This window comes from Gossypium arboreum, chromosome 8 (assembly GCF_025698485.1).
Source record: "Gossypium arboreum isolate Shixiya-1 chromosome 8, ASM2569848v2, whole genome shotgun sequence".
NCBI classification, from domain to species: domain Eukaryota; kingdom Viridiplantae; phylum Streptophyta; class Magnoliopsida; order Malvales; family Malvaceae; genus Gossypium; species Gossypium arboreum.
Window position 1 is genome coordinate 20472593 of NC_069077.1, and position 16223 is coordinate 20488815.

Sequence of the window (16223 nt, forward strand, 5' to 3'; positions counted from 1 at the left end):
GGAGCATTCGCCAAAGGTGATTAAAGTGAGAAAGGTAAATGTGAAAGCCGATAAGACATGGGCAAAGATCTAACATGAATTAGAAGAAGATAAGTTGTGTGAGAGCTGACCTAATTAAGAAGATATAATAGGGAAATTATCTAAGGATCACAAGAAAGGATCTGCAATCAAGAGCCACCAAGAAGTGCTAAATTAAGTTGAATGTATGAAGTGAACCATGTGGGAGACATGGGGATTCTACTCCCAAGATAAAGATTCTATCTAGGGGACAATATGTCTATCAAGACTATTTCTCTTTGAGGGTAGTCCTTTACAGAAACATGTCATGAAGTTAGCTTCGAAGGGAAAATTTAAGTAAAAGGGGAGGCAGACTCGTAAGGTTTGATGAGTGATGGTCTGTCGGGATGATAAGTCAGCTGTTCATCATATAAGACGCGTGAGGTTCTAGGTTAGTCTTGTGCATATGGTGAATTACTAGAAGTAATCCTACCATTATTACCATCACTCATTACTAGAAGTAATCAGGGTAGAAAAAGAATGGGCTCGTTGGGGTAGTGAAGTCCTCTGCAAGACAGCACAATATAAAAATGTCAACGAGTCTGTCAGAATTAAGTGACCCAAATTCATATTTAAATAAAATACGATGGAAAATAAAATAAAAGTAAAATCCATATAGAACTAGACTTCTTTTATTTTATTTTAGAATAAGGTTTTTAAACCTTATTAAACTCCATCTATTTTATATTGATTAGGATAAGGTGTTTCAATCTTACTAGAATATGGCTTTCCAAGCCTATAAATAGACATAGTCTATTCCTCTTGTATTTGAGTAAAAATTTTTCGACATAGTGAATTTTCTTCTCCTCCGCCTGTGGTTTTTTTCCGAAAGGGTTTCACGTAAAATTTATGTGTTCTTTATTTTTATTTATTTTATTCTATTTTATTTTTCACAAATTGGTATCAGAGCTTCCGGGTTATTCATCTCGATCACGGTAATGGCGTCTTTGAAGTATGAAATTCCGCTGTTGGATCGCAACACCAGATTTGCGTTGTGGCAAATTAAGATGCAAGCGCTTCTTGCACGATGGATCTAGAGGATGCCCCGCTAGGATAGATAAGATGCCTTCGACATTAACAGATGAAGAGAAGAAGCGTAAGGATCGAAAGGCATTAACACAATTACATCTGCATTTGTCCAACGAAATTTTGCAGGATGTGATGAAAGAGAAAACTGCCGCTGCATTATGGAAGAGGCTAGAACAAATATGTATGTCGAAAACTCTAACAAGCAAGTTGCATATGAAGCGGCGTCTTTATGCTCATCGCTTTGGAGGAAGGTGCGTCAGACACGAACACTTAACAGTGTTTAAAGAAATTCTCTCAAACTTGGAGGCCATGGAGGTTCAAGATGATAAGGAAGATCTAGGGTTGATTCTACTTTGTTCATTGCCCCGTCCTTATTCAACCTTTAGAGACACGATTTTATATAGCCGCAAGTCTCTCACGGTTGATGAGGTTTATGATTCTTTAACCTCGTATGATAAGATGAAGCATCTTGTGGTTAAACCCAACTCTCGTGGAGAGGGTCTCATTGTTCGTGGGAGACAAGACCGGAATGTTGATGATGATCGTGGTAGAACACGAGAACGAATCCTCGTGGTAAATCTAAGGGTAGATCAAATCTTCAAACAGAGGTAAAACTTGCAACTTCGCAAGAAGAAAGGGCACATTAAATCGAAAGTGCTATAAGCTACAAAATAAGATTAAAAGGGAGGCTGCGAATCAAAAGGAAAACAAATGAAAATTCCGGTGAAGTCGATGTTGTAGAAGACTACAATGATGGTGAACTTCTAGTTGCTTCATCAATGATTCTAAAGTAAGCGAGGAGTGGATACTTGATTCAGTTGCACCTTCCACATGAGTCCCAATCGGGATTGGTTTACAACTTATGAAACAATGATCAAGGTGTTGTTTTGATGGGAAATAATGCTTCATGTAAAATCGCAGGTGTTGGAACAATTAAAGTTAAGATGTTTGATGGAGTTGTCAGAACACTTAGTGACGTGCGGCATGTTCCAGAATTGAAAAGAAATTTAATTTCGTTGAGTACTCTTGATTCAAAAGGGTACAGATACACAGCTGAAAGTGGGGTTTTAAAGATTTCCAAAGGGTCCCTTGTTGTGATGAAAGGGCAAAGAAAGATTGCCAAGTTATATGTTTTACAGGGTTCTACTGTTACTGGTGATGCAGCTGTCGCTTCCTCTTCCTTGTCAGATGATGATATTACTAAACTTTGGCATATGCGCCTAGGGCATATGAGTGAGAATGGCATGGCAGAATTAAGCAAAAGAGGACTTCTTAATGGGCAAGGAATTTGCAAACCGAATTTCGTGAGCATTGTGTTTTGGGAAGCAAAGAGAGTTCGATTCACTAAAGGAATCCATAACACGAAGGAAACGTTGGAGTATATCCATTCGATCGTGGGGCCGTCCGAGTGCCTTCGAGAGGTGGAGCTAATTATATGCTAACCTTTATTGATGATTTTCCGAAAAAGTTTGGACGTTCTTCCGAAGCGTAAAAGCGATGTGTTTTCCACATTTAAGTCTTGGAAAATTATGATTGAAAAATGACGGGAAAACAGATAAAATACCTCCGCATGCACAATGGCTTAGAGTTACGCTCGATGAGTTTAATAGATTGTGCAAGTCGGAAGGATCATGAGACACTTGACGATTCGTCATACTCCACAACAAAAGCGGCGTTGCGAACGAATGAACGAACGATCATGGAGAAGGTTCGATGTATGTTGTCAAATGCCAACTTACCGAAGTCATTTTGGGCGAAGCGACCTCATCGCATGTTTTTGATCAACCGATCTCCATCCGCTTGCCATTGAGAAAAGACTCCACAAGAGGTATGGTCCGTAATCCCGCTAATTATTCCGATTTAAAGATTTTTGGGTGTCCTCCGCGATGCTCATGTTGATAATGGAAAATTGGAACCGAGATCCATTAAATGCGTTTTCTTGGTTATAAAGTGGTGTAAAAGGCTATAAGTTATGGTGTCCTGAAAATAGAAAAGTTGTGATTAGCAGAGATGTTGTTTTTGATGAAACCGCTATGCTACCTAACTTATCTCTTAAAGACTCTTCCAATAAAGAAAACCAAAAGCGGTGGAGCATCGATTAATACGAATCAACTCCTCAAGCCAAGACAAAATTGAGAATAGAGTTGCTTCTTCACCGCAATACTCTATCGCCAAAAACAGGACAAGAAGAGAAATTAAACCTCCAAAGAAGTATGCCGAGGTTGATCTAGTTGCTTATGCTTTAAATGTGGTGAAGATATAGATGCTAATCAAGAGCCATTTAATTATTCGAGGCGATTAGCTGTGAAGACTCGAAAAAGTGGATGTTTGCTATGCAAGAGGAGATGGAATCACTCCACAAAAAGTAACATGGGATCTTGTAAAACTTCCTAAAGGTAAAAAGGCATTCGTTGTAAATGGGTGTTTAAAAGAAAGAAGGGACTCCGGGAGTTGAAGAACCCGGATATAAAGCAAGGCTTGTTGCAAAGGGTTACAATCAAATTCCGAGTGGACTTCACAGATGTGTTCTCTCCGGTTGTTAAGCATAGTTCGATTCGAGCTTTGCTTGGTATTGTTGCCATGCATGATTTGGAGCTTGAGCAAGTTAGATGTAAAACCGCATTTTTGCATGGAGAACTTGAGGAAGATATTTACATGCAACAACCGGAGGGTTTTATAGTCTCGAAAAAGAGGACCATGTTTGCTTGTTGAAAAAGTCCCTTTACGGTTTGAAACAGATCACCAAGACAAAGGGTACAAGAGGTTTGATTCCTTTATGACTTCTCATGATTTCAAAAGAAGTAGTTTTGACGATTGTGTCTACTTTAAGAAAAATAAGTTGATGGTTCTTTTGTGTATCTACTTCTTTATGTTGATGACATGTTGATAGCGAAGAAAAGATAAAGAGAGATAAGAAAGGTTAAAGCCCAACTAAGTGAAGAATTTGAGATGAAAGATTTAGGACCAGCAAAGAAGATACTTGGTATGGAGATTCTCGAGATAGAAAAGCAAGTAAATTGTACCTAAGTCGGAAGGGGTACATTGAGAAAGTTCTTTGCGTGTTCAATATGCAGAGTGCTAAGCCTGTTAGTACTCCTTTAGCGACCCATTTCGACTTTCATCGGCCTTATCTCCTCAATCGATAATGAGATTGAGTACATGTCACATGTTCCATACTCTAGTGCAATGAGGATCTCTCATGTATGCTATGGTTTGTTCACGTCCGATTTATCATATGCAATCGGTCAGATTAGCGTATACATGGCGAATCTCGTAAAGAACACCGGAAAGCGATTCGGTGGATTTTAAGATACTTACGAGGCACTACTAATGTTTGCTTACGCTTGGAAGAACTAAAGATGGAGTTATAGGGTATGTTGATGCTGATTTTGTTGGAGACCTTGATAGAAGAAGATCTCTCACAGTTACGTCTTTACAATCGGAGGTTGTGCAATTAGTTGGAAAGCCACTTTGCAAACTACGATCGCTTTGTCTACCAATCGAAGTGAGTACATGGCGATTCTTGAGGCTTGTAAAGAAGCTATTTGGTTGAAGGGACTATTTAGTGAACTCAATGAAGACCTTCAAATCAAGACGATATTTTGTGACAATCAGTGCCATCTTTCTTACAAAAGATCAAATGTTTCATGAGAGAACAAAACACATTGATATTCGGTATCATTTTGTTCGTGATATTATTGCTCGTGGTGATATTGTTGTGAGCAAAATTAGCACTCATGAAAATCCTGCAGATATGATGACTAAGTCACTTCCTATAACCAAGTTTGAGCATTGCTTAGACTTGGTTGGTGTTCATTGTTGAAGTTAAACCCTTAAGGGTTTTTGGAAGAGGTGAAGAACTTGTTTATTGAAAGTTCGCGATGAAGAACTTGTTCATTGAGAATTTGTGTCAAGGTGGAGATTGTTAGAATTAAGTGACCCAAATTCTTATTTAAATAAAATACGATGGAAAATAAAATAAAAGTAAAATCCATATAGAACTAGACTTCTTTTATTTTATTTTAGAATAAGGTTTTAAACCTTATTAAACTCCATCTATTTTATATTGATTAGGATAAGGTGTTTCAATCCTACTAGAATATGGCTTTCCAAGCCTATAAATAGACATAGTCTATTCCTCTTGTATTTGAGTAAAAATTTTTCGACATAGTGAATTTTCTTCTCCTCTGCCCGTGGTTTTTTTCCCGAAAGGGTTTCCACGTAAAATTTATGTGTTCTTTATTTTTATTTATTTTATTCTATTTTATTTTTCACAGAGTCCTTTGGGACTATAGTAAAGGAAGTTGGCGTAAAGCTGAGTCAATTTAAAGTTAATAAACACACCATGTGAGAGGAAATTAAAATTGAGGAAATACGAGAAGTAAGGATGAGACTCGTTGATATGGCGAGGTGTGTAGATCACTGTCAAGTAGAGAGTCCGACCAAAGGAAGGTTTCATGGCGAGCCGAGTAGCTCGAAAGATCGGGTGGAGTCCGTCACCCTGATAAAAATATCCACCTTGATCGACCAGGGAGTAAATTCATGTTTATTTTATTTTACATTCGTTACCCTTGTGTGATGGGGTTATTTATGGGCAGTAAAGTAACTCACTAAGTTTAATTGAACTTACAGTAGTGTGGATGATGTTCACATGATTTGCAAGGATGATCAAGGACTTTGAGAAGGGACCCGACCAAATAATAACAAGACCGGGGTTCGTAGGCTGATGGAGTCATGCACATAGAAAGAGGGTACTATTGGAGGCCTCGTCTTAGGATCAATAACAAATAAGCTAAATAGCATACCTAGAATCTAGATTTTTAAGACAAATAGTCCTCAGCTAAATTTTAAGAATTTCTTATAAACAAATAATTTGGTGAAAAACTGAAACTATGAGGATCTAAACATTTAGTGGCTTAAGGTCCTTGGTTGTAATCATTACTATTGATTTCATTTTAGTCTGATTCATAAGCCAAAGAAATTTTAGGATAAGTTAATTCGGCCCATTTGTGATACTCCATACCCGAATCTAACGGGCGAGTCAGGCATCGAGTGTTACAAAAAATTTCATGACTTGCATGATATATGAAATTTGTTAAGAAATTGAGTTAAAACATGTTATATTATGTGTTGAATTGATAAATTGATGATGAATTTAGCATGATAAAGTATAAATTGAATTGTATAATGAAATTGGAATTTGGTTACCCTATTAGCAGTTCAGATTGTGTTGGATATAGTTGGCACGCCATAGGGTTAGAATACTGAGTAAAACCATCATTGTCGTGCAATCCGAGGTGGCAAATATTATGCATCGAGTCATCGTTGTTGGGCAACCCGGGGTGACAAATTGATTGAGTTTAAAAAACTATTGTTGTCGAGCAATCTAGGGTGGTATTATATATCGTTATAGCGTCATCATTGTCGGAAAACCCAAGGTGACAGATCTGCGTATCCATACCGAATCTGTGTCAAGTTAATAGGGTTAAAAATTTGAGAACTGACCAAATGGTAAATGAATGAAATGAAATGTGAGATACGACGATATGTGGAAAACCCTATGATTGGGTTAAAAATGAACCCTGAAGGCTGATTGATTTTGAATAAGCCTATAAGCTCAAATTTTTTAAATGATAGCATGGAATTGAATATATTTATAAACATGTTTTGAAATGAATTCAAAGTGGTGTTTTAATGCTTATGAATGAATGTGAATAACTTATATGGTAATGGTAGTTTTAACATATTTAAGTATATGAATTGGTTTGTGAAATTGGTATAAGCATAGCTATACGAAAGTGGAAGTAATTTTTCATGAGTTAGCATGGGTTAGATTATGATTTGAATATACGCATTTTTATAAATTTGTTTATATTGCTTTGAATTGTAGAATTACCATTAAGCGTTTCGCTCTGCGTACGATTTTGTTTTCTCCGTGCACATGTAACTTAGATTTTCGATAGATCGTAGGGAGGTCTTTTTAGCATCCAGAATTTGAACCTGATTTACTAATGTTTGTGCATTTTTGATGTTAATAGTTTGTACCTAATAAGTTGAGTTTTGTTGGTATAATATGATACTTATAACTAAGATGTCACATTTGATGTTCTACAAATTATATATGTTTGATGTATATATATACAACTTAGATTTGCTTTAGTTGATTAAGGTATGATATATGAAATGGCAACATAGTTAAAATGATATGTATGAACATTTATATGCTTGCATTTCTATGATGTGAATGTTAAATTAGTTGATGAAATGGATTGAGTATTTGAATGAAATTGGTGAAAAGAATTGAATGGTTACATATGTGAATAGAGATACAATTCAATATTGGGTGTATTAGAAATGTATGTGTAACTTAAGGATATTGAGATTGGTATATGTTTGATACTGTTTGAAATTGTAGGCTTGAAAAAACCTAGAATTTTAGAAACAATATATGACATCGCGACATCAAACGTACTACGTCGCAACAAGAAATAGCCTATAATGTCACGGTGCGATGAGAAACTTGTCGTCACGACGAGACCCAAAATAGCATGCCATGTAGTGATGAGGAACTCCCTCACGTCACGATGAAAAACTCTCTTACGTCGAGACGTCGATCCTATAATTTGAAACTTTTACAATTTAGTCCTAATTCAATCTCGAGTTAACTTTAAAGCTTTCGTAAGCTTGTATATGACTCGTGAATAATTATATATTGGATTGATTGCTTATAATTCTTATATTTGTCTGATTATTGATGTGAATCGTATTTGATTTGATTGTAGTTGCTCCGACAACGAATGTAACACCTTATAACTCGGACCCGACGATCGAGTCGGGTATGGGGTGTTACATGTCTTACCACCGATTTTAATCTCATTTCTATAGTACTTAATCTCACTACTACAGTAAGTAATCTCATTGTCGCTGATGCTTTAAATCTTACCGATATCAACACCACCCATCCAAATGAACCCTATTTGTACAAATATTTGTACATATTCAATTTTGGCTACTAACATTTGATCTCTTCCTTGACATAAATAATATTATATTTCAGGAAATTGTGCTACCAAGTTTAGAACAAGTAGCATCATTGTTTCACTTAATTTTTTTTTTCAGAACAACAACTCTTTTTTAGAATAGTTGTTGTTCGAGAATAGCTATGTTTAGAACAGGGTTGCAGTTAGAACAACTGTCATCCAATGTACCTGTTCTTTGAGAATAACTTCTGTTGAAAATAGCTAAAGTTCAAAACAACTCTTGTTTAGAATAATAACGTTTCAGGAATAACTATGTTTAGAATAACCATGGCTTAGAACAACTTGTATTTAGAACAATTGTGTTTTTTCTGAAGAGTCATTATTTAGGACAAGCTTTACCATGAAAGCATCACCACATAACAACTCTTGTTTGGAACAACTATGATGAGAACTAGTCACATTTGGGACAAGTCAGAATAACTCTTATTCAAGAACAACCTTCGTCTTACACCTCAAGAGATGTTATGCAGAAAATGTTTTCCATAATATTATTTCACCGAAGTAGAAAAAGTGAAAGTAACCCTAGAATATAGCAAGGTTTGGGGGTCATTTTCACTCTTGGAATGTTCCAAAGAGTTTGGCTTGGTGGATCAGACATGGAGGTTGTTAAGACATTTTCCTTTTAACCTTTTTCCTGTAATTTTGAGTGATTCTCCCTTCTTTTAAAAATATAATGAATTCTTATTCACTATTCGCCATCACTTACAAAATCCTTTCATAATAAAAAAATCATTAATGCCTTTCTAACTGAAAAATATGTTTTTTTATTCTCATTAATTGCTAGCTTTGTAACTCTTATTATGAAACATAGTAAATAGGAGTCTGTCACAATCGATTAAAGGACTTTTGACATTTATTAGGCATTTTGAATGCTCAAAACATTTTCTTTGAAATTCTCTAATCTTGTTTCTTTGTTGAGTCTAATCGTCAACCACATTTCCATTTCTCCACCTGTCACTACGTTCAATGTTACCGGATCCAGTTCAATCTTCTTAATGATATTCTTTCAATACATCTCATTTACTTGTTTGTACTGCTACCTATCTCCACTAAGTAACTATCTAAAATATTATTGTATAACTAACTATAATTGTAAAGCTTAAGCAATATTCTATTTTCTTTTTTTAATTAATTAATTAATTTCCACCAATAATCATGAATTGGGAGAGGAAGCTACATTCTGCTGCAAAAGGAAAAAGACAAACCCAAAAACAAATAAAAAAATGGCAAAAGGAAGTTAAAAAGGACAAAAAGAAGAGGTGAAAATACTATAATTACGACATTATGTCATTTGCATATTAATATACAATAGGAAGTACTGAGTATGTAATTATAAATAGAATGAAAATAAAAATCGAATTGCTCTAAGGACAATAATTTAAGTTATCATGACATTAGATGAGATGACATGCAAATATGAAAATATACACTCAAGGAGTAGGGAAGGGACCCTCCAATTTTTTTAAAGGGTCTGGTAATCTGTCACTACCAAAAAGCTGATGGACCAACAAGTTGTAAGAGTTATCAAAATCCCTCCAAATCAAGGTTCCTTTGAATTTAACATTTGTACTTGCTGTACGTTTCCATTCCTCTTGGACCTTAGTCCTCAGTCCCTATTCCCTGTCCTCTAAATGCAATGATGGGGTCGACAAAATATCTCTATATGAGTAATGAAGAATTTGAATACCAATTCTAATTTAACTCCACACTAAATTTAATCAAATTTAATGTAAATATAAATTAAGGCATGGTAACGAAGTTTGGATTCACACTCACTAAAAATGAGAAAACCAAATTGATGGGTATTTATCTTTAAAATATGGAGAAAATTAGGTGAAGGTGAAATCAAATGGATATTGCAAGTGAAGTAGCAAGTGAAATTGGCATTCAACTATTTTAAGCATGGGGTGTATATTGGGTTTCCTACGTAGCCCACATTCTGATAAAAGTTGAATGCTACCAACTAAATAAGCACTTATATTTGCAGGTCTATATTTTTTTTCTAAAAGAGATTTAGCCTGTACGTGGATGGTTCCACTTCCCAACTTTGAATAATCCAACTACAATTAACATTTCTTATTAATGAATTAATTCCTGAGGCAGAAAATATTGCTCATCGTTTTTTTTTTCTTTTTTAAATATATGTATGTATGTATGTATGTATATACGTGTGTCTTGCCTCATTGCTATTGGATATTGCATTTTATTATTATTTTCAAATGATCAGGGAAGCTTGTAGTTTGTCGTTATCATCAAAAGCTGACGATGGATGTGGATGCATGCTCTCTCTCTCATGCATACATACATACATGCATATTGTATATACACATAAGTAAATGATAATTGGTGTTGGGAGCACGAGCGTCTTGAAAGGTATATAAAGGGCAAAGCGAGGTGTAGGTTTGGCAATTGGTGAACAAGTTAGCGTTGGCATTGCCATTGGCATCGGCTTTGAACCAAACACAGGTTAGCTTACTTCCTCTCTACTTATCATAAAGTTCCATCCCCTTCACTAATGCTTTTCACTTCAAAGTTTTCAAATTTACATATCTTCTTTTCTTTTCTTTCTATAAAAGGTAAAGAGTGGATAATATGGAGTTCAAAATTAGTGTTAACATAAATTTTGAATATCACTATACTCATAATTATGTCAAAATATAGACATGTTTTTCTTTCTCTTTTATTTTGTTGGGATAAGTCGCTCTCCATAATTTATTTTACATATTTATTTCACTTTCATTTGATGATTTGCTTGGAATGTTATTAGTAGACTTATTTGTACTGTTTTTCAGTAACACGAAATGAAAATTGATTTTTTAAGGTATTTTATTATAAATGCAATGTTTTGTTTTTATGACAAACATAGAATCAAATTGTATTTTGTTCTCTTTACTCAAAAACGTGTAAATTAATCCTAATACTTTAAATCAAAAAGCAAATTAGTACTTATGTTAAAAATTCATCTATTTCTACTGTTAAAAATTGCTCCATATACATTAATATAAAGTACACGTGGCAAGCTATATATTACTATTTGATTATTCCATCATTCATATCAGTTTTTAACACTATAAATGGATAAAATTTTTAACAAAAATGATCAATTTACTACATATAGAAACTAGTTTTTTAGTATAATAGGCCAAATGCAATCTAAATCTTAATATAGGGTCTTCCATAATATTTTTACAAGTCAAATAGTTTGCGAAACTCAAAAGAGAATCATTAGCCACAAATTTAAAGCCTGCTTTTATATTTAACTAGAATTTGTGCCACACACAACACGGTTAAAAAATAATATTTTATTATATAATTTTAATATCAAGAAATAGTGGGGTTTAGTTTTACTTCATTAATTTTTCATCTATTAAGATTAATACATTTTAATAACTATTCATAAGTTGATTTCACATTTAATAAATGTATTTTATATGAGTCTTGCATATTTGAATGGTGATTAAACGTATGTTAGATAAAAATAATAATAAAATAGATGTTAATATCAAGTTATGATAATTTTTATTAAAAATTAATTTAAAATATTACATGAATAAAAATGTTTTTTTTTTCTTTTAGCCATTAAGAGCAGGTAATTTAAGTAGTAGGTTTAGAGGAGTGGGTAAATTTTAAAAATATATATTTTATAAAAACTTTAACTATCTTAATTACCCATTACCCTTATTTTTTTTTAAATTTGAATCTACTAAATTCGATATTTCCACCAATTGAATTGGTTTGTGTGGTAACACCAGTAGAGTCAGAAATTTTATCTATAAATAAATATGAATGCATAGAAATGAAATGACTTGGAGTAAAATTTTTTTCTATAAATATAAATGAATAGAATGAGAATTATGTGATGACACGTGTTAAATGTTTAATTTATATATTTACATTTTTATAGAATTTTATATTTGTTAAATAATCAACGTGTGATTTATCATATACAAGCCCTTAACTATAGTCAAGGACAGAAATAAGTGGCCAGCACAACTTACTGGAAACTGATGAGGAACCTACATTTGTCTGCTTTTTTTGTTTTGACCCCAAGCTAATTATGTACACATTAATGTTGCTTTCATGTCGCCTTATTTAATCCTTTTTAATCGGTGATAACTGTGTTTTCCAGCAATGTTCCTTAGCTCTTTTTATTTTTCAAAATCTGCCTTCGTTTAATACTAGAAAATCATATCTTGGAAGACTGTATGACCTGCATGGCCATATTTTTTATATGGTTTTGGTGTGTTATCTGAGGACTAAAAGAAAAAGAAAAGAATCTTCCATGGAGGCAAACGACAGGGAGTAATCTGCGGAAAAGTGATTTGTCTAATATATTAATAGTATGTGATTCTAGTCGTACGTGAATCGAAGACCTCGGTTCTCATCTTACATATGAACATTAACAACTGAGGGAGGTGTCTTGCATTGTATATGTAAATGTATATAGAGAGACAAGTTTCTTGTAAGCAACCGAGGGAGGTCTCATGTTATATCCAGGTAAAGCAGTGAGATATCTGGTTCTTTGGACAGAGATGTCTCGGTAATACCCAACAATAGTTGATTTACTAGGATGCAATGCATTCTCATTGCATTGCATTGCCTTGCCTTGCTTTGCCTTGCATTGCAGATCTGTTTTCGCCATAAGATTTCATAGTTTTTAAGTAACAGCTGTACTTTTTTATAACATTGATTTCCGTGCTCTCCGCAGAATCCGATCGGGGACCTAGCTCATAAGAACTCAGAAGTTTCTGGGTGGGACCATAAGCATCACTAGCCTTGAACTATATAACAGTACTTTAAACTTTGAGGTTGATTGCCAATGAGTATCATGGCTGAGAATGGTATTATGTACCCACCTGAGAGCAAGTGGAGCCTGTTGGGAGTGCCTGTTTTTGTCCTCTTTAAGGATGCAAGGTACTAAGTTAAGCTATCAATAATGGATGTTAAAGTACTTTAGACCTGGTTAATAGCAGTTTGATTGCTTTAGCTGACTGATTTTTGGATCACAATTTGTTTTATAGACTTGTTTTCAAATTGGATTCACTTGGCCTGGAGATACTAAGGATCGCATTTCCTGCTGCCTTGGCCTTAGCTGCTGATCCCATTGCTTCTCTGATTGACACTGCCTTCATTGGGCGTATAGGTCAGCTCTCGTATCCTATATATATATATACACTCCTGAGTGCATTATGCATGCTGCAGCGTTTCTGTTATATGCTTGATATACTCTACTGATCTTATATGGATGGTCTTTGAAGCAAAAATTGTTGCCCTATATGTGTAGGACCGGTGGAGCTAGCTGCTGTAGGAGTTTCCATTGCTATATTCAATCAAGCATCAAGGATTACTATTTTCCCGCTGGTTAGCATTACAACTTCTTTTGTAGCTGAAGAAGATACACTTGCAAAGATTAGCCCTGAAGCCGTAAAATCTGAAGATTTGGAAAAGAATGAACCCAAAAACAATGAAATGAAAGAATTGATGAGGCCAGAAGATGTAGTGGCAGCCAACTTGGAAGATGGTCCAGGTGCTGCAGCTACAAACACTGATACAAAAGAGCCAGAGGATGGTACATATATAACTCTCTCTCTCTCTCTCTCTCCGATGTGTTACAACATAGATATAATTTGAGGTTACGTTGGAGCATGTAGCTTCTGGTATGCTCTTCTAATAAGACATTTTGACTGGTGATTTATTCGTCAGGTTCTTCCAACACAAGTAAGGATCCGCCTGTAGTTGATAGCAAAGCTCAAAATGCTCAAGTGAAAAAAGGAAAAAGACATATCCCGTCAGTGTCAACAGCATTGATTCTGGGTTTAATGCTTGGTCTCCTTCAAGCTATATGCCTTGTTTTTGGAGCAAAAGCTCTCCTTCGTGTGATGGGTGTGAAACCTGTAAGTGCCTGCCTGCCACCACCTGTAAGCTCTCCATTTTAATGCTTGAAAAGGGAACTAAGAAAAACCCAATTTTTCTTGACCAGGATTCCCCTATGCTAAACCCAGCACTAAAGTACTTGACATTGAGGTCATTAGGCGCTCCTGCAGTTCTTCTATCTTTAGCCATGCAAGGGGTTTTCCGAGGATTTAAGGATACAAAAACACCTTTATATGCAACAGTTGCAGGAGACCTGACAAATATCATTTTGGACCCTATATTTATCTTTGTCTTAAAACTAGGGGTCAGTGGTGCAGCCATAGCACATGTCCTTTCTCAGTAAGTCAATTTGTCTTGGCTCTCACTTCCCAATATCTTATACCATGTCTAATGGCTAATGATCGCTGCAGGTATTTGATTTCACTCATCCTCTTATGGCGATTGATGAAACAAGTTAATCTCTTACCCCCAAACATGAAAGACCTACAATTTGGAAGATTTCTTAAAAATGGTAAGGGCTTTCTTTGATGAAACAAGTTAATCCCTTTGACCATATGATCAAACCATATTTTTTATGCATATTTGGCCACAGGTTTTCTTTTATTAGCAAGAGTGATAGCAGTCACATTCTGTGTGACATTAGCAGCATCAATGGCTGCTCGGCTTGGTTCAACACCTATGGCCGCATTTCAAATCTGCTTACAGGTCTGGATGACATCATCTCTTCTTGCTGATGGTTTAGCTGTCGCTGGACAGGTACATATATATATATATATATCTTTCACCATCTTTTTTTTATGAAATTGCATATAATTGATTGATTAATTAACCTATCTGTAACGTTATCAACATCTTTAGGCAATTCTTGCTTGTGCATTTGCTGAGAAGGACTACAAGAAGGTAACAGCTGCAACATCTCGGGTATTGCAGGTAATGTTAGAAACAAAAGAAGATCTATGTAATAGCTCAAACATGGAGCTTAGCTGAAAATGAACAAGGTTTGAGTTTTTGCAGATGAGTTTTGTGCTTGGTGTGGGGCTTGCTGTGGTGGTTGGAGCTGGTTTATACTTTGGGTCGGGGATCTTTTCGAAAGATGCTAGTGTTCTTCATCTTATCAGTATAGGAGTACCGGTAATTTTAATTCTTGATATGCATCTTATCCATCAACAACCTCAGATATACATATATATTAACTTAAAAGTATATGGAATCAGTTTGTAGCAGCTACACAGCCAATCAACTCAATTGCTTTCGTGTTTGACGGTGTCAACTTTGGAGCATCTGACTTTGCATACACAGCTTACTCCATGGTAACCAAGTCTTTCACACATACAATACAATACAAATTAAGGTTGTATATGCATATATATATGTATATAAGAACCATTAATTTCACACCTTTGATGGTTGGTTTATTCAGGTATTTGTAGCTGGAGCAAGCATTGCATCGTTGTTCATTCTCTCCAAAAGCAATGGATTTATAGGGATATGGGTTGCACTAACCATCTACATGGTTCTCCGCAGCTTTGCTGGTGTTTTGAGGTAATTAAATCTTTCTTCTTATAGTTTAGAACATTTTTTTTTTCTTTTTTGGATTGAAAGTGGTCTATTTATATGTACATGCAGGATGGGGACTGCAACTGGACCTTGGCGCTTCCTAAGAAGTAGACCCATCGCATAGGATAGGGAACTAAAAATTTTCAGCTTTATAATGAAGCTATATATAAAATATGTATTATTCATATAGATATAGATATAGATATTACTTGTATGTGTGTTTTGCATGGTGGTTGTTGGTTTGTTTGTTTTGGTAAGGGTAAAATGTAGGGATATTAGAAGCTGCCATCGTCTTCTTTGATATGGTGTTGTTTTTAATGTTTTGCGCAGATAATGTACCTAAACATGCAAAAATAAAATCTAATGCAAAAAGTGTACAGCATAGCTGATACCACTCTTTGTTTCAACAAATGTTTATTTTTGCTTCTTCAGAATTTTAACTATTCCAATAATTGAAGTTAATTATTGATGGTCATTAACTTTCAACAAGAATATGATAATTAGGCAACCATAAATGTTGAGATTCTCTTTTTTTCTTTTTCTTTTTTAACTGATACTAATCTCATCTTTATCCCTTTGATCTTTTCTCCTTCGTTATGTAGTAGCGAGTAATCAATGAAGAGAAAGAAAAAGGAGTGAAATTTTAAAAAAAAAATCAAATTAAAA

At 34.8% G+C, this 16223-nt stretch overlaps 1 protein-coding gene across 2 annotated transcripts; it reads left to right on the forward strand.

Annotated features, from left to right (window-relative positions):
• The first annotated feature begins 10467 nt into the window (after positions 1-10467).
• LOC108469371 (protein DETOXIFICATION 43) lies at positions 10468-15968 on the forward strand. 2 transcript variants are annotated; one of them, XM_053018246.1, is made up of 13 exons: positions 10468-10592; positions 12835-13040; positions 13148-13269; positions 13411-13695; positions 13830-14020; positions 14107-14339; positions 14411-14511; positions 14593-14756; positions 14859-14930; positions 15015-15131; positions 15215-15310; positions 15421-15542; positions 15627-15968. In XM_053018246.1, the coding sequence occupies exons 2-13, from the start codon at positions 12946-12948 to the stop codon at positions 15679-15681; spliced, it is 1653 nt and encodes a 550-aa protein (XP_052874206.1). In that variant the 5' UTR covers positions 10468-10592; positions 12835-12945; the 3' UTR covers positions 15682-15968. The 2 variants fall into 2 exon arrangements, with proteins under 2 accessions (XP_052874206.1, XP_052874207.1); XM_053018247.1 differs by lacking the exon at positions 10468-10592 and adding an exon at positions 12352-12623.
• Positions 15969-16223: the final 255 nt, after the last annotated feature.